The 19,237-nt window shown below is 39.9% G+C and overlaps 2 protein-coding genes across 2 annotated transcripts in view; one reads left to right on the top strand and one right to left on the bottom strand.

The window, feature by feature from the left end:
* Window positions 1–594: 594 nt before the first annotated feature.
* On the bottom strand, window positions 595–7,337 carry commd8 (COMM domain containing 8). Its single transcript, XM_082515799.1, has 5 exons — window positions 7,234–7,337; window positions 5,549–5,704; window positions 4,730–4,882; window positions 1,299–1,454; window positions 595–856 (listed from the first exon to the last, which is right to left on the bottom strand). The coding sequence occupies exons 1-5, from the start codon at window positions 7,297–7,299 to the stop codon at window positions 836–838; spliced, it is 552 nt and encodes a 183-aa protein (XP_082371925.1). The 5' UTR covers window positions 7,300–7,337; the 3' UTR covers window positions 595–835.
* A 105-nt stretch (window positions 7,338–7,442) lies between these two features.
* Window positions 7,443–19,237, top strand: part of atp10d (ATPase phospholipid transporting 10D) — a 42,564-nt gene continuing 30,769 nt past the window's right edge. Inside the window, exons 1-3 of the mRNA XM_082515721.1 lie at window positions 7,443–7,864; window positions 13,642–14,027; window positions 14,447–14,641. Of these exons, the coding sequence (XP_082371847.1) occupies window positions 13,747–14,027; window positions 14,447–14,641 (476 nt within the window). The 5' untranslated portion in view covers window positions 7,443–7,864; window positions 13,642–13,746. The remainder of the gene's footprint in view (window positions 7,865–13,641; window positions 14,028–14,446; window positions 14,642–19,237) is intronic.

Genomic DNA, 19,237 nt, shown 5'->3' with positions numbered 1-19,237 from the left:
GCCTTTAATTGTCTATGTTAGATATATTGCTAAGATTTGCAACTGATAACAAATGAGTGTTCTATGTCTTGTGTTTATTATTATTATTACTTACTATTAGTTACTGTTGCCTTTCTATCATATCAAAGCAATTTGACTATTCTCCTCTGACCTCGGGCATCAATAAGGCCCAGAGAACTACTATTCAGTGAATATTTTTCTTTACTTTGGTGATTCTCTGTAAACCTGAAAGAAATCCCAGTTTCTGAAATATTTAGACCATTTAGCACCAGCAACCATGACACACTGAAAGTCACTTAAATCACCTTCCCTCCCATTACGGAGCTTGGTGTGAACTTCAGCAGGTGGTTTTGATGTAAAACATTTCTTAAAATGTATTTTCACTTTTGTTACATTTTAGATACCAAATGTAGATTAGTAATGTGTGAATATGGGAGTGCCAATTTCATGAAAAATGAAATTAAACAGACTGTAAAATACACATAAAAGTGAAAATTTCCCTCTTGAAGGGAAAACTAGTTTATCTCTACTTTGGATTTACATGTCAGTTAATACTGCTGCTAAAATCAATAAACACCACTTAATTCAACAGTACAAAATGCAAAATAAACATTTATTGAACATGGTGCAAAAAACTAAAAACAAAAGGAAAACAAAGTGTAGGTATCCAACTGCTCCAGCACATGACGGAACATTCATCACATCATTATGGCTGGAACCTACAGGACCCTGTCCAAAATATGGGAGCTCCTCTTTCACACACTTGAGGAACATAATATTCCTCCTCTGGATGCTCTGTGGTCTTCAAGGAGATTAGTAATCCACAATTTTTCCATCATTTCAGCTGCAACACTACCTGCAAGACATGAAGACCATTAAATCATTACGACTGGGTTGGGGACTTTGTGTCAACTTTCCCTGTGCCTGGGTGCGTTCTTCTTGGTTTGTCCCACAGGCCAAAGACAAGCGTGTTATGTTAACTAATGATCCTAAACTGGCAGTAGATGTGAATGTGAACACAAACTGACCACATGTCGAGGGTGTATCTGGCCTTGTGAGCTGTGTGAGGCTCTAGCCCTCTCGTGACACTGAATTCGATCAAGCAGTTAAGGAAATGGATGAACGAATGGAAGTGCAAATATTTACTGTTTGCACAAATACTTTGGAAATAATTTCACACCCAAGATACTTGCATATGTTTAAATAGATGCTGCAAAGGGCTATACTACCATATGCGCTCCTAAGAAAACTGTATATAGTAGTGTGTATATATCTCTAATGCATTTAATGTGTTTTACCTTATTAGCAGACTCTAATGAACTGATGAGCATGCCTAGCTCATCTCTGTTCATCTCCAAAGTGACAGGCCGGAGGACTCCATTTTCTCGCACATCTAGACTGAGACTGAGCAGAGGCGTGTGGAGAGATGATATCTTATCACTGGACAGAGCTAACTGAAGGAATAGACGAGAAAAACAACATAGAAGAGATGAAATGTCTGTGCTTACAAGGAAATCTGACAATGAGTATGATCTTTGTCAAACCGATGCTACCAGAATAAACAACAATGTTAAGAATTCAGCTCACTGACTCATGCGGCTGTCTTTGACCAGTCAGTGGGATAAAAATTGCCTTCTACAAACACAAATGAAACATGAGCTACAAATGATCCCAGTGTTGCTGACAGGTCGACAGGCCACTGTGCTCTGCCAATGTTTGTTTAGAATTATTTTTGCTTGCCTGAATTTGTGATTGCATAAAATTATCCATATAATCCCTTATCAGTAAAGTTTTATATGGTGGTAGTCATGAACAAGAACAACTATCTGGAAAGGTTAAGATTTCATATTATCATTTGAAATAGTGATAACCACCTCTGCGGGAAAAAAACTTCTGATTTCTATATGATCGAAAACCTCAAAGCAAAACTACTAAAGTTTGGACACACCTACTCAATCAAAACTAAGATGTCAAAACTACAAAATAAAGACAAAACATTTAGCTGATTTATTTGAAACGTAATATTTCAGATTCTAGATGACCCGGTTCACGAGGCTGGGTTTTTTCAGTAACTAAAACATGTTAAGTTTTAGAGCCTCTGCCATTCTCAGTGTAGTTAAGGCTATCACTTGTGTTTTGTAGAGGGAGTGTTGGTACACATCACTAACAACAACTACTACAGAAAGCCATGACTACACTACCAGTAACATGTTTGTTGGAATTTAACAAATATTTTATACAATCTGTAGAAGAACTCATGCAAAATTTCAGCTCTTCCAGTTGTAACTATTAAAAATAGCCCTATCGATTCATCAGACTCATTTTTTATTGAAGAGGTTAATGAAGCAGAGGTCACAGAGGCTATTAAGAAATTATCAGATTCTAGGGCAAAGGATGTTTATGGCTTGGATTCTTGTTTTATTAAAAAATATAGAGATTTCATGACAAAACCATTGACACATCTTATAAATTTATCAATAAGAAATAGGACATCCCCAACTGACTGGAAAAGGGCTGCAGTTACTCCGGTCTTTAAAGGAGGCGAGCGTGATTTGATATGTAATTATCGTCCAATTTCCATACTCCCTGTTCTTTCGAAGGTGCTTGAGAAGGTTGTGGCAGCACAGTTAATTGATTACTTAGAGACTAATCAACTGCTTCATCCAATGCAGTTTGGTTTTAGACCAAAATTTTCCACAGAAATGGCAAATTGCTGTTTTGTTGAAAATATTAAGTGTAATCTGGATAATGGTAGTGTTGTGGGTGCAGTGTTCAACCATGACATACTTCTTTCTAAGTTGATAAAATTTGACTTTTCAAAGAAAGCAGTTGATTGGTTTGAGTCCTATCTCCACAAAAGAGAGCAGTGTGTGAGGGCTGATAAAGAAGAGTCGTCCATGTTGGAAAACAGAATGGGTATTCCCCAAGGATCTGTTCTTGGCCCGTTGCTGTTTAGTTTGTTTATAAATGATTTGCCTACCAGCTGCCCAAAAGCCAACTGCCAACTTTATGCAGATGATGCAGTTATACACGTAGCACCTGGTGAAGCAGCAGACACCTTAACGGTACATCTAAATGGTGTCCAGCAATGGCTGGAACAAAATCATCTTGTACTGAATTTAAAAAAAAAAAAAAAAAACAGTTTCTATGTGTTTTTCGATTAGGAAACGAAATTCATCTGATGATTTTAAAATCAACCCAGGGAACGAAGAAATAAAGGAGGTCAAAGATTTTAAGTTTTTAGGAATAATTTTAGATTCACATCTTAAACTTGACAAGCATGTAAAGAAGATCTCTAAGACGGTCAACGCTAATCTGAATTGTTTCAAGTTAATTCGGCACTATATACCCACTTCAGCAGCTCAGTTATTCATGCATTCTATGATATTTTCGCATTTTTCATATTGTATGACAGTTTGGACCCAAGCAGCACCATCTACACTTCAGCCTGTGGTGTCCTTATATAATCAAACCTTAAAAATAATGGATAAAAAAAAATCGGTTCGGTGGCATCACTGTCACATTTTACAGAAATATAACTTACTTAGTTTTAAGAGTTTTAATCATTGGTGTTATCTTAAATTAGTTTTTAAATGTATAAATAGGATGGCCCCAGAGTGTCTCAGTAGATACATTCAGAGACAAGACAGTACTCGTGTTACTAGGAGTAAGGTGAACGGCAACTGCAAGATATTATATCGCAGATCTACATTCGGTCAGTCAGCTTTTTCTATAAAGGCTTGCCACCCGTGGAACACACTTCCAACCAATATCAAACTGATTACAGACATTAGATCCTTTACATTCAAGGTCAAAGTGTGGTTAAAGGGAAACCAAAGTTGTAGTCATTTTATCTGATGATTTTAATTTTATTTTAAATTATTGTCTATCAATTGTAATTGTATTTGATGTAATTTGGTTTTATGAAAATATATGTTTTATTGTAATATGTATTTATTTAGATTGTGAGCCCAACAAGGGACAATTGTTGTAAATTAGCAGTAGCTATAAACCTGTGTGCGGTACATCAGTCTCATATCTTGCACTTGAACTATGTATAACTGCACTGTCCCTTTTAAATAAATAAATTCTAAACTATGAATGAACACATATGGAAATATGTAGTAAAAGTGTGAAATAACTCAAAAAATGTTTTATATTTTAGACTGAGAAGCAGTTACAGCTGAACGAGTCTCCTCCTCCTCTACTGCGTAGTACTCACAGGAATCAGACTTTTTAAACAGAGAGCTGATTCCAGACATTCCTGTGCTGGGAGTGCCAGGTCGAGATCCACAGCTGTAAATATTCAGATGCTTTTGCTTCTTTTCATTCAGTTTTGAATGTTAAGCTACGATGTGATATTTAAATTAGAACGATATCTGCAGTAAACAGTAAGTCAGTTTCACTAGCTGGCACCACATCCTGGCTAACGATGGGCGATGAGGAAGTGTGACTGGTGCTGTGGTTTGGGGAAGGCCTCGAAGGGGACTGGCGACGGCTCTCGGGCCGGGCAGATCCCCATGTACTAACGAGAAATGAATGAAGGAAAGGAAGAGAGGAGAAGACAGGGAAAAATGGGGGGGCAGGGTGGGGCATGAAAATGAGAACAGCAGGTATTGGAGAAGGGGGGCTTTTATAGCCTGAGGCCGGAGGGGGCGTGAAGGAGGAGTGGTCCCGCTCCTGAAATTCAGATGATATCTCCACTACATGCTGAAAAATAACGAGTCACCTTAAGTTGCCAATCAAAGTCCTGCAGAGTAGCAGAGGAGATGGAGTTGGTTCTGTCCAGCAGGGCGCAGCGGATCTCCTCTTCTCTTGCTCTGAGCACACTCAACACAACCTCAGCTTGGCTGCTGCTCACATCTGACAACTGGGACAGCACCTGCAACACAATCGGCCAGAGAAGACCTGAAAATCTCACCTAAAAGAACCCCACTCACCATGCATCGAGCTGGACTGTACCTATTATTAAAAGTAAAGACAATTTCTTCCTATATTAAACTAGGGTCACGCTGATGGTTGAAACCAAACATTCAAAGTCTCCGTTTCATAAAAGCTGACTCGTGACATGTAACATTTGTAAAATCTGAACAGAACCAGCTGTTTAAAATAGATTAGTTCTGACATAGTGCTTGTCTAACCTACATGAGCTTTATACAACATGCTTCAATTTCATATTCACCTTTCTCGCTTTTGATCCAGTGACTGCATCAGAGAGAGCAACTTGGGGTTCAGCACCTTCCCCAAGGATACTTTAGCACGTAGACCGAAGCAGCCAATCACCAACCTTCTCTACTTCCTGACTACAGCTCACTCCCACACCTGCTATTCCCACCTGGTCATTCGTCATGTTTTTTTAGCAGCAACTTTGATCACAAATGGCTGTATTATCATGTTGGATGGATGGTAATGCTGAGTGAATGACCAATCGACTGCATGCAGCAAACTGTGGCTAGTTTGTTCAGTCCCTATGTACTCAGAAACTATCATTGCACCAGAAACCACACACTCCAGTTCATATCCTTTCCAACCTGTTTCACTTTCTCACCACTTCATCAGAGATGTTGTTGACCACTGCCAAACGGAACAGAGCTGTCAGCGAGTCCAGCAGCTGCAGCCACTCCTGCAGGCTCCAGGTGGCGCTGTAATCCCTCCTGTGAGGAGGCTCCCGCCCACACAGACTATCCACCACCCTGTGGCACAGCTAAACACAAGGAAATACTGTGAGGATCCTAGTTTGGCGCTTGGTAGTGCGACACATGAAACATTCTACTAGGCCTATTAATTTACATATTTGACATTATTGTGTTGTTCTTTTGACTGCTTCCCTGTAGGGGTTGCCGCAGGAGATCATGTGCCTCGGTTTCACCCCATCCCTAACCTAATCCTGTCCTCTGAGGTCTTTCTGTTTGGTAGTGTGTCATCAGTCACAGTAAGTAGGAAGGATGGAAATGCCCTTCATTTTCTTTGCACTAATAAACACTGCCATCTGTAAGCTGCAACCACCAACGAGTTTTATTTTTTTATATTCAGACATATCATCATTATTGCAAATTTCTTTGAAATATTGCGATATGATTTTGTGGCTGTATTGCCAACCCTTATATAACAACCCTCATGTAATAATAATAATAATATTACTTTGTACTTTCTTACTTTGAGCCTGCACTTTTTCACTTTTACTTTAAAGTAAAAACGTTGTTCAAGTACTTTAGGTCTTACTGAGTGTTTTTTCACCCAGGCATCTGCACTTCTGCTGAAGTAAAGAAAGTTTGTACTTTTGTCACCTCTGGTGATGACGAGCCAAAAACATTAACAGCACCAAAGAGCCTCCTCTGTTCCTCTCAGCTCGGATGCAAATGAGTCGAAAGTTGCACTTCCCCATAAATATAATTTGACACCTTATCACCAGCTACATCAGTCATGTGACTTTTCCTCCAGCAATCCACCCACGGGCTTTCACCCTTTGTGCTTGATACACGCACCAACGCTTCGGTATCATCTGACCTATCACTACTCAAAGCGCTCTTCACACAAACACATTTTTTTCCTACGACCAACCCTTTGATCAGTATATGACAGATGTCGTGCCAAGGTAGGTTGCTTCCCCGGCGTCGGGAGCGCGGATGCAGTTGACTTCGCCTCCATTGGAAGTTTTACGTTAGTGAAACAGTGAAAGATGAGTGTCGCTGCGTTACCGTTACGTTTGTGGGTTACAACTGAAAATAACACATTTATTGTGTTCACGTCTTATCGGAAAACATATTTCAGCTGATAATTATTTGCTTCCTCCTGTAACTTTACTGTATAAAGAGCGTTTTAGCTCTTTATACAGTAAAGTTACAGGAGTAGTCAGTCATTATAAGAAGTGTTTGTGAACAGAAAATCAAGAGTGAGGGACACTGTTTGCCCCACATTTGGACAGCCCGGCGCGTGCTCCCCATTCTGTCGGGGATACCTACCTTGTCACGACACCTGTCTCTAATTCCTAAACTGCAGCCACCCCATTATTAGTATGGTGCTAGAGGTATAGATGCTCATTCAGATAACACGATGTAGCGAGAACATTCAGAAGCAATATGTGGGCAATGGATGGGCTGCTAAACAAATGCCTTCGCTGAAATATCGGAGCTCTCATGGAGAAATCTAAAACATATCTTAGTATTTACCGAGGTACAATCGCCCGTGGCTCTGGTGGACATTTAGAAAACTAAATCACATTTCACGACTTACTTTTCGGCAGTCCTTGTTAGCTAATGCACTCAGTAAAACCACCATGTTTTCAGTTAGTTCCGCCATCAGCACTACTGATCAGCTGATGTCAGTCACGTGACTTACATGGATGCGTTCAGAACGCTTCGGGAAAAATAAACCCAAACATCGCAATCGCCTCCAAAGAGTTCAAGCAAATAGTTAATAGACAGAAAACCCAGGAGAAATGTTTTATGCGGATATATATCAAGAGTAAAACTGTCACACTGATGACAGCCTAATAATGTAGTGTAGCCGCGACCGCTGAAAATGTGGAAACATTTTCAGGGAATAGCTGCAAATGTGAATTCCCACAGTACTTCCGTCAGATCATTTGGATGGTTCATAGATTAAAGATGGTTCGCAGACTATTTCAGTTAAAGCTACTAACATGCTCCTGCCATTGAAGACAATATGACATTTGTGCCTTTGCATTGGGAATTCGGTTGGACGACACTCCGCTGTAGAGCGAAAGGTTTCGTGGCTGAGCGACTATTTCTCACATCCTGCTTTGTTTCTCGGTACTGTCTGTCGACGATGTGACCGAATCTACAGGCTGCATTTACTGCTGGTAGTAACTTAAAATTGGGCGGCGTGAGGAAATAAACAGCAGGTACGTGTTTTCTGTCGATAACTGCTGGAGAAAAATGTCTGTTTTTCAGATAGAGGCGTGAACGCACTCGGGGACTTTGTCCATTCATTATAGTAGCAACGAACAACTGTAGGCCTCTAAGTTGCTGGACGGAGACACTTTCTTTTGTAGTTGGCCGAGTATCGATACCTCTGTGTAATCGCTTAACACAGCTTGAGTGTACAGCTGATTGTGGTAGCTTAAAGCTGTTTCCACAACTTCGAGTATGGAGTCGTTTAAAGTCTTTACAGTCTCTTTCACTTCTAAGCAGAGGCAGACATTGATACCCCCGGGGCTTAGCCTTAAATGGTAGTATGCATGTGTGATGGGGGGATTAATGAAAAGAAAAGAAAGATTAATTGGCTCTGTTGTGAGTTTTGTTCAAAAAAGAATGACTTCATATAGGGAAAAATATATATCACATCTGCAGGACACCTTAAACTAGTTTTTTAATTAAGCAGCAAGACAGAACAAAGTCTGGCTGTATCAAGACACGAGGACTAAACCCCAGTTCAACCAGACCCAGAACTGATCCTGAATTAAAACAGGACTACAACAGTTCAAAATCAGGACTACTGAGGACTTAACCAAGACAGAACCAGAATCAGAACTAGATGATAGTAGCACTAAAAATCATCATAGACCTGCACTACACTTATTTTTTAATTCTACCAAAGTACAATATTTAGATTCAGAAACATTTATATAATTATTTAGCCTTGTTGTGCAAACAAGCTGCAGAACTTAATAAATATAGAATTTGAAAAATAGCAAACCTAAAAAGAAACACTAGGTACGAGATACATGAGGACCTGTGATACGCTGATACTTTTGGTAAACAACCATTTGACTAACATGTGTGTCTCACCTGCTCTTGTTCATCTCTCTCTCTGTGCTGACAATCATCAAATATACAGTTGAAACCAGATATTTACAGACTCTTCGGATAAAAACACTTTTTTAATTGTAACATCAAATCAGACTAAATGTTTATTTTTTAGATAAATATAAAAAACATATTTGTTAACTTTAAGAGTAAAGAGAGAAACTGTCTGTATTTCTTAATTGCAAATGGCACCAAATTGTATTCAAACTTGAGCCACACTTATGGAGCTCCACAGTTCTTTTCCTGGTGTTTTGGTTGACATCTCTTGATGTTCCCATGTCACAGAAACAGCCTCTGTGTTTTGCCTTATATGCATCCACAGCTGTGCCACCAGTTTACTCACATGGACTCTACTAACCTATCAGAAGCTTCTTCAGCTCAGAATGGAATCTTCTGAAGTTTTCTTATTAATTAACAATAAACTTAGAGCTTCTATTTTTATCACTTTCATCAAATTTAGGAGCGCATATACACTGTCTCTCTGTATTCTGACATTTAACTAATTCAAAAGATATTTCAATATTTATTTATCCAAAACAAAACAAGTTTACTCTAAATTGATGTTGTGCAGTAAAAAAATGTTCTTGTGTTTTCCATAAAGTGTAAATATCTGGTTTCAGCTGTGAATATACTGCTGTGTATTGAAGTTCCTCTTGTTTTGCATAGAAATATACTGAACAACATACAAAGCATAATATATAAAATAACATCTACCAGAGTTTTTTCTTTGAAAGAAGCTCCTTATGTCCATTCTTGTATATCAGTGCATTACTGAAACCGATTTATTTAGCCGTGGAGGGAAACAACTGAAAATATGAAATAAACACACGTGTAAGCTAAGACTCTCTAAAGAAACAGCATTGTTGTTGTTCGGCTTTTCATTTGTTGATTCACTTGAAGAGCAAGTAACGTAACATGGGTCAAGTGATCACTTTGATATCTTTCATGATTCACCGTCATAGTTACATTATTTGTACAGTACGAATGATTTGCTTTGGTACCTGGTCGAACTTCAGTTCTCCTCTGTCTGCCTGGCTGCGTTTCTCCAACAGCTCACTCGCAGGCAGCAGCTGCCCCGCCCCCTCGCTCAGTCACTTAGTGTCTGAGCTCGGATCATACCAATATTAGGGGGGATTTACGCACAGTCGTAAATTCCCACAGTGTGCACTATGTGCTTCGAATATTGTGTGTAGTTTTTGTTTTATACACATGTCAGCCAGGCATCTAACTATGAAAAAATTACACTCCAAAAGACCCCGGGCTTCTGAAAAAACAACCCGGGCTAAGTTGTGCAAACAGGCGTGGCTTAACGGTGCCGTGCAGTAAACGTTCGTTTTCTATTTGAGGTGCTGTAAAGACTTAAATGGGGACTTAATTAATCTGTGGTGTAAAGGTTATTAGTCGTAAAACCGATGGTCATTAGGGTCAATTGTTTAAAACAATTACCACAACTCATGTTCTGGAAAGGCCGCAAACGGGTCAGTTATTTTTGCAGAAGTAGTGTAGAAAAACCGCTGTATGGTTCGCACCAGGACGTGCACACCATAGTAAGCTGAAGCTTGATTTAGACTTCTGCGGGAAATCGACGTCCTAACTCCGTAACCGGAAACTGCTCCGTACACCGCAACCTTCCACGCCTTTAAAGTCATTTTTGTGTGCTGTGACCCGACGTGTAGCTACATTTCTGTGGAGGTGCACGTCAGGTCACGTAGAAGGTTGCAGTGTAGGGTTTAAATGAGTTACAGTTACAGTGAAAGTTACGACGTGAGAGTAATAATAACACGTGTGCCTTCTGTGCCTCACCGGCCTTTTGTTTTTCATTTGGCGTGTACAGCAAAATGTGCCATAAAACCCTCACACAACAAATCAATTAAACTGAGCCCTTTTCAAAGTGATCAAACATTAAATTATTTTCAGGATTGTAACCATTTAAATGCCAGTTTAAGCATTTGAATTGTTAGTATTTTATTGAAAAAACTCACAAAATCCAAAATATTTTCCATATAATAAATAGTTTGGTGATGGGGTATTGGTGGCGACTAGAGTCTTGGACATGTCAAAGATGAGCAACACAATTAATTTGGTTGCATTACTATTTTTTTGTCTAGTGCTCTCCACACGTTTCTGGACAAAAACGCTCCATTCACTCCTGTTCAGTATAAAACCATCCATTCTGTCATGTCAGGGTTTCATTTCAAAGAAAAGTGGTGATGTTTGACATTTTTACTGCGTTCCACCAGTTTCAATCATTTCCCCTGGTGGGCCAATGTATGACATTCTTGTATTTTTGCCAGTCATATTACGGAGCCGTGTGACCACCAGGGAGCCCCGAGAGTGATTTGGAAAGATTTATTGTGCAAACCACAACAACACTGATAACTTCAATAACAGAACCTGTGAAGTGTGAACAAATTTGATGGGCTTTGAATATGTGTGTGTTTGAGAGAAACAGATAAATGGATTGAGAGAGGATGTGTGTGTCTGTGTGTGAGTGTTTGTAGAAAAAATATTGCTATATGAGGATTTTATGGTAGATTTTGTGTGTGTACATTTTTCTTCAGGAAGGTGTGGAAAGGATGCAGAATTTAAGGATGACACAAGGATTAATAATAATAATTCACAATAATCCTTAACATGCCCGGATCATCCAGTTAACTTCAGTAATTAACTTTCTCCAAACCATCAACGTGTATTTCAGACCCCATTCCTACAAGACTGCTCAAAGGAGTTCTACCATTAATTAATCCTTCAATCTTAAATATGACCTATTTATATCTATTAATGGGCAACATACCACAGACCATTCACTTAATAAGCCATAACGTTACCCAGCAGCCTTGGCCCAATTAAATTCTTGAAAGAGTAGTTATCAAACAGCTTAATGATTATCTGCAGAGGTTTTAGAACTCATTAGAGTACAAAAAGCATTAGTGAATGTTAATATGATCTTATGGGCAAGAACAGTGGACTCATCTCTATGCTTATCTCGGTAGACCTCAGTACAGCATTTATTACTGTTGACCATCATATTTTATTACAGAGACCAGAGCATATTAAAGGTCATTAGCTAACGTGTTTGAATCATATCTGGCTAACAGATGGCTAATATCTAATCCAGTTTGTTCATGTAAAGGAGTCGTCTCCTCCAGACACTAAGTTTAATTATAGAGGGTGCTGCGCTAGGCCTAATTCCTAATAATGTACATTACACATGCTCCCCTTAGGCAGTATCATTCAAACGCATAGCACACATTTTCATTGCTATGCAGATGACACCCAGCTTTGTCTGGTGACACACACTGATTGAACTGGAAACATGTCTGAAACACATTAAGGCCTGGATGACGACCTGCTTATAAGAACTAACAATCTGTGATGTTGAAGCAATAACGTGCAACTAAAAGCGTGCTTTTGAGGTGAGTCCACTTAGAAAAGGAATAAAAACATTTCAACATATTTAAAATGCATTAATAAGTAAATAAACACACATTTTCTCTGTCGGGGCAGCAGGCGCTCTGCTGCTGGTGGCAGCCCGGCTTCTTCACTTACAATCAGCCAAAGTCGCTCCTACAGTTAACCTCTGGAGTAGCTTGCACATCATCTTGCTGTACATTGTCTCAACAAATTTTTCAGTGTTTTCCTGAATTGGCTGAACCAAAAAAAGAAAGAAAAAAAATTATATTGCTTATTTGTTTGTTTTCATTTTTCGCTATCATTGCGAACCCTCCTTCAGCTTGTTTTATTCGTTTTGTATCATTTTGCTGTTGTGAGGAGGAATGCTTCCAGCTTTACATCCAGGTACAGAGTGTAGATGTGCCAGTCATTCCACTCAAAAGTGTTATTTAATGTTTCATACTTTTTTATACAGCAAATGGGGAACTGAGATCCTCTGCTGTTCAGAAGAAAGGGTTTTATTGCCAAATGTTGAGCAGGTTTACAACATTAGGAAATTGCTGCGGTGCTTCAGTGCAAACATACTGTCATAAAAATATAAAAATAAGAATAAGAATTAAAAGTGCTAAGTGGATAGATATATACATGATATATACATGAGTGCAGGTGGTGATCAGTGCCAAACATGGAATGATGCAGTGGCAATAAATGGCAATAAATCTGCCATTCAGATGTGCTACTAGCACGTCAGGCCTCCTCTTAGATGCTCAGAGTTTCCGTGTATTTCCAAACTGACATTGTATCATCATGAAACATAAGGGGAACTTCTTTAATGGCAGGATTCTCGTGGTGTCACATCGTTGGCATTATGCTTTTACCCCATTGATAAGAAATACAGTTTTCCTTTATCTATATTTTTACTCAGTCAATATGTGAACGTCTGTATTTATCAACACAATACACTCAAAATTGACTTCATCTGGTTATCATGCATAAGGAACCTAAAATCTTTACACACACACACACACACACACACACACACACACACACACACACACACACACAGGTTTGAATGGTTTAAACATCAGAATTATTAAATTCTAACGCTTATATTCTTATTCAGTTTTACTGAGTCTTGATTAGATTCCTGATTTGATTAAAGCAGGATTAACTATCAGTAGAAACTCACACAGTCACAGCACTCCGTGTTACGTTACACCCACAAAATCTGGATTTGATCAGAATCAGAATACTTTAATAATCCCTAAGGAAATGATGCATGTTACAGTTGCTCCAAGACAACAACAGTAACACACTAAACAAATTAAACAATACAATATATTACAAAGTTTAGAGCGAATTCTTATATTTTGTAATATATATAAACAAGTAGTTCAATATAAATATCAAGAATATTACATAGGCAATTGACATTTAACTCTAATCTGTAAAATAATAATTTTGTCGTTTCTCCTTCTAGGATGGTGACTTTGTAAAAGATCATCGTGAAGCACACAGAAGCCAAAGGCCATAAAAAGCCTGGCCTCGGTACCCTCACAGCCTACCTAGCACATCTGCTGCATAGATGGAGCGGCTGCGCTGGGTACAGCAATGCTGTCGGCAGCTGCTAGCAGGAGACTCAAGGCGGGGTTGGTACTCTGATGGGCTGCCCAACAGCAGCTTGCTGGACACCCACAGCCCTCGGGGGAGGGTCTGTGGGAAGCAGAGGACGGTATTTCCCCGCAATGGGCGTCACCAACAGGATTATGAACGTGTATCCAGAAACTACAAAAGCAATGCAATCTCCACTACCAAATACACCTTCCTGACTTTCATTCCCATGAATCTGTTCGAGCAGTTTCACAGGTCAGACCTGACAGTTATTTTGTTTTTCAAACATACATATATATATATATATATATAACCATTTTTGCTTATCAGCACTGTACTTTTCATTTCTTTTAAATTCTTTACAATTTGAGATTTAGATAATGTCGAGCTTCTGGGAGGCTCACCTCTTTGTTAGCTGTGTGATATGTTGTGTCTATTACACATCTTTTCAATGTAGTCTTTGTGGATTAAATTGAGTCAACTGTTGTTGGTGCCATATAAATAAAATTGAATGAAACTGAACTGAATTGATATGTAAACTGGATTAACAGAAGATCCGTACTGGTTATCCAGTACAGCACATCCATTATAACTGGTCACCACTCATTTGGCTTCACTACTGCAGTGACTATATTTTGTTACTTCCATGTACTAATTTGCTCCTCTCTCTGTAGGGCTGCAAACCTCTATTTCCTGTTCTTGACATTGCTAAACTGGGTGCCAGTGGTTGAAGCCTTTCAGAAGGAAATTACTATGATTCCTCTGCTGGTGGTTCTCATAATTATCGCCATCAAAGATGCCCTGGAAGACTTCAGACGCTACTTGTTTGACAAGAAGGTTAACAACAATGTAGTTCGAGTATTCTGTGGGTAAGTGAACCTTTTAGTTTAAGGACCAGTTCATCAGGAAATGCAATTTTCTTACTTGCATTAATATAGATAAGAATAATCCGTGGACTAGAATAGAATAGAATAGGCCTTTATTGTCATTGTACATTTACAGCGAAATAGTGGGTGCCCCACACCAGCTGTGCTGGAATAAAATATAAATAGCAATCAGGAGAAATCTTTACAATCAAGAGGGATATGTGAGGCACACATTAGAGAAAAAGTTGCATACTGCTTGGAAGTAGTGCAACAAATAGGAGTCCTTATGTGAGCGGCCTGAGTGATGAGGGTAACTCAGATCATCAGGATTCAGATTGGTGAGATGAGTGGGCAGGGGTGGGGAGTGGGGGGATAGTGTTTGGTAACCAGAGGAAGAAGCTGTTAGTGAGTCTGGAGCTATGGGACCTGATTGACCTGAGGCGCCGACCGGAGTCCAGCAGATCAAACAGGTGGTGGGCGGGGTGTGAGGGTCGCCTGTGATGGCGCTGGTTTTCCTGAGACAAGAGGAGCTGGCGATGGCCTCAGTTGTGGCTCCTGCGTAACAAACATCCAGGCACCCTAGGAGGAGAGCACGCTCTCTCCACTGAAGAGCCGTAGAAAGCCAGCAGCAGCTCCTGGTCCAGGTTACTCCTCCTCAGGACACGGAGGAAGTGCAGCCACTGCTGGGTCTTCTTTACCAGGGCGATGGTGTTTGTGGGTCCACCTAAGCTCTGTGGAGATGTGGGTGCCCAGCATCCTGAAGGTGGAGACAGATTCCACCCGTTCTCAGGAGCACAGATTGCAAAAGTACAGACTTTGTTTAGTTAAGTAGAAGTACAGATACCTGTGTTAGAAAATACTCCAGTAAAAGGTCCTCATCATTGAAAGAGTGTCCACTGGCCTGTAGGTGTAAATAGACTGCAGAGTCCTGGCCTGATGAGGTATATCTTCTGTGTTGTGCCGTCCTCTTAGCCAGAGGTTGTTTGGTTTCCCCGATGTATAAATCCTGGCAATCCTCCTGCACTTAACAACTATGTTACTCTGTTTGTGTCGGGGGACCCGATCCTTGGTGTGGACCAGTGTTTGGCGCAGTGTGTTTTGGGGTTTAAAAGCCACAGAGACCCGGTGTTTAGAAAAAATGCGTCTCAACTGCTCCGATACTCCTGACACGTACGGGATCACTACAGGTTTTCACTTGGGCAGAGGTTGTCTGTCTCTCCTGGATCATCTGCAGCTTTCTTTAGGAGCCTTCCCAGCTTTGACAAAAGTCCAGCTGAGATAACCACATTTACTCAGGGCCTTCTTGATGTTCTTCTGCCTCCTGGGCTGCTGTGTCAGTGGGGATGGTGTTCGCTCTGTGTTGTAGCGTCCTGATGACTCCCAGTTTGTGCTCCAGTGGATGATGAGAGTCAAACCTTAAATACTGATCTGTATGTGTAGGTTTACTGTACACGCCAGCTTTAGATGTCCCCCATTACTGATGGAAATCTCACAGTCTAAGAAGGCTAACCTGCCACTTTTCATATCCTCCCTTTGATGTCTTGGTCCACCAAGTTAATGTGATCAGTGAATTGTGCAAATGTCCTGTTTATCAGGTTGGGGAAACCTGCAGTCAGCTGAGATTGAAGAAGTCCCATTGACGTATCAGTCTTTACTTTGAATTCTCTGCATTATTGCTGAGTACTTCTGAGTACTTTCATGCAACATTTCAATAACACAAGTTTGTATATTTTGGTATGCAGGACATTTCACAATATGAAAAATGATCAAAACAGATAATAAACAAATCCCACGTATGATCCATCTCTGAGTGAAGTTAGCGCTCTTTCTTTTCTCTCCCTGTCAAATACAGCAACTGGACCTTTACCTAGCAACACACCGTGCGACAAACTGCAGACAGTTTGTGTGTTTGCTGATGTTTGTTGAGCTGATAGAAACGGTGAATTTAAAATGACCTGACACTTAAAAAGAACATCACTCCCCTCATACTTCTTCCTCTTCTATCCCGCTAGCTAGATTTTGTAGTTCCGCAAACACAACAGGACACCTGCACTCATTCTGGCCCTCTAACTCCAGGGTATAAACGCTGTAAGTGATGCAGCTGAACCAAAAGTAACCAGTCTGTTTTGAAGTAGAAAGTACAGATATTTGTTTCAAAATGTAGGCAGTAAAAGTAAAAAGTTAGCAGAAAAAAGTAAAGTACAGATGGCTCAAAATTTTATGTACATACAGTAACCAAGTATTTATACTTTGTTGCTTCCCACCTGTCTGTGCCTCATGAAGTCCGTTAGGAGTTCTTTTGTTTTAAGGACATTCAGCTATACTAAATGAATGAACTTGTTAAAGTGCTGCCTGTAAAGGTGTGAGCTGGGCAGGAAGTGAAGCTTTCTGTATTCTAATGCTCATCTGGTCGAGCCTTCCTGTGTGGAGTTTGCATGTTTGCTCTGCCCACAATCAGCTGTTTTTGCAGCAGTATTAATTTTCTGTGCAAATCTTATAAAGCTAAGCAGTGACAGTGCTCAAGCCCTCTGACTGCTTTCTTAATCCTGTGCTCATGGCAACCACAGCATTCATCGCTGAAAGCTTTCACTGCACTGTCATCAGTCAAATGAAGACATGCTCAGTCTCTTATATAACCAAGGTCTGAAAAAGCTGAGCCTGGCTCTCAGTCACAATATACATTTAAAAAATAGATGGTTTCTGTAACCTCTGCCAATGGGGACATGGGTGCTGCCAGTGACTGCACTGTAGATCTCACATTTTACAGTCAAACATAGAAAAACAATGTAAAACTCCTTCTGCTCAGTGGACAAGGACTCATCTGATCTTAAGGGGACTGTCAGGAAACAATCTTTGCTTTGTGACTCTGCTGTCTGGTGTATCTGATCTGTGTTTTCTGGCAGTTGTAAAACTTGAACTTTGAGTTTCTTTACAGCACTGCTTCCCTTTAGAGGAGTGGCAGTGAATTCTGTAAGACTGTCAGCTGTCTTTTGATCATTCCCACCTTGCCTTCCACAGCCGTGATAGGTATGATAGGAAAAGGAAAACAGTTCTACAGCAGGATGAGTAAGAAGAAAGAACAGAATAAAAGCTGAAGGAGAATATTTTTCAGATTAGAGCTGTATGCAGTCATGGAAAATTAAGGCTTACGATTAGGGACAAATTGACAAACATTATCGGCTGCAACAGTGGACTCATGAACAGCACGGAGCAACCATCCTGCCCTCATGCTACCAAGGAGCACCACCGGATGAAGAGGACCGTGGTACCTTCCTTCACAGAGAATGAGGAACTGAAGGAGCTCCTACAGCTGTATAAAAGCAACAAGATCCGGACAACAAAGTATTCCTTTCTGTCCTTTCTGCCCAAGAATGTTTTTGAGCAGCTCCACCGGTTCGCTAACGTCTACTTCATTTTCCTTGCTGCACTAAACTTTGTCCCTGTTGTGGAAGCCTTTCAGCCAGAGATCGCTCTGGTTCCTATTGTACTGGTGCTGTCATTAACAGCTCTGAAGGATATCTGCGAAGATTCCCGCAGGTTTAAGACTGATCGTTTGATCAATGGGCTTCTGTGTCGTGTTTACAGCAGGTAGGGTCAATTTTATTATAATGGCCCTGAATATACTGGTCCCTTTAAAGATGGTATGTTTTGTCATGTCAAGCACTTCAGTCACTTAGCTGTAATATATTCGTAGGTAATATAGTATTAATTAATTTTTTTACAGTTCCTATGGTCACAGATGAACCTTGAAATATCACAGCATTGGCTAAAAACATGTACATATCAACTATATTGTAGTCTACAGGGAAATTATGCATTAGTGTATTTCACCCTGCTCTGTGCTGTTAAACCAGATGTGGTCAAAGGTGGGTCAAGACTTCCACTAAAGCAGGTTCCACAAAACAGGAACTGACAAGTCCAACAACTCTGGATGTTTAACTTTTCAGAAATATTCATAAGTAACTTCTAACAATGTGACTTATATTTGACAAAAAACATGACAGTGGGTTTTACAGAAAGCAGCGTTTACAGTATTCACAAATAAACTCAACTTTGTTACTCACTTCTGCTGATTACTAAGTACTAATACTAATTTTCAAGTATTTGCACTTTACTTGAGTATTTATGTTTCTGACAACTTTTTACTTTCACTCCCCACATTTCTACACAAGTATCTGTACTTTCTACTCCTCACACTTACAAAACAAGTCATTACTTTAAGTTCAGCTGTATCATTTATAGTTTATACTCAGGGCTTAAAGTGGGGCAAAGGTGTTGTAGTCAGAAGTACTCGTCTAAAAAAAAGAAAAGAAAAAAGTTGTGATTGCTGCACTTCAGCATCTAGCCCCACAGAAGAAGAGTGAGCTTGGAGGGAGCAACATTTAGTTTTTTAACTGTTAGAACATTTCAAATGCAACATTTCTAATATTAGCTCAACATCACCAAACGACGAATTGTCTGTGTGCTGTTTGCTGCACAGTGTGTTGCTAGCTAAAGGTCTAGCTGCTGTATTTCTAAGGAGAGAAGAGGGATTACTTCACTAACAGATGGACAAAGTTGCAAGAAAGACATTGCAGGAAAGAAGAGAGATCAGATTTA

Source organism: Aulonocara stuartgranti (genome assembly GCF_965226115.1).
Source record: "Aulonocara stuartgranti genome assembly, chromosome: 19".
Classification (NCBI taxonomy): Eukaryota; Metazoa; Chordata; class Actinopteri; order Cichliformes; family Cichlidae; genus Aulonocara; species Aulonocara stuartgranti.
This window is presented reverse-complemented; position numbering and strand designations above follow the sequence as displayed.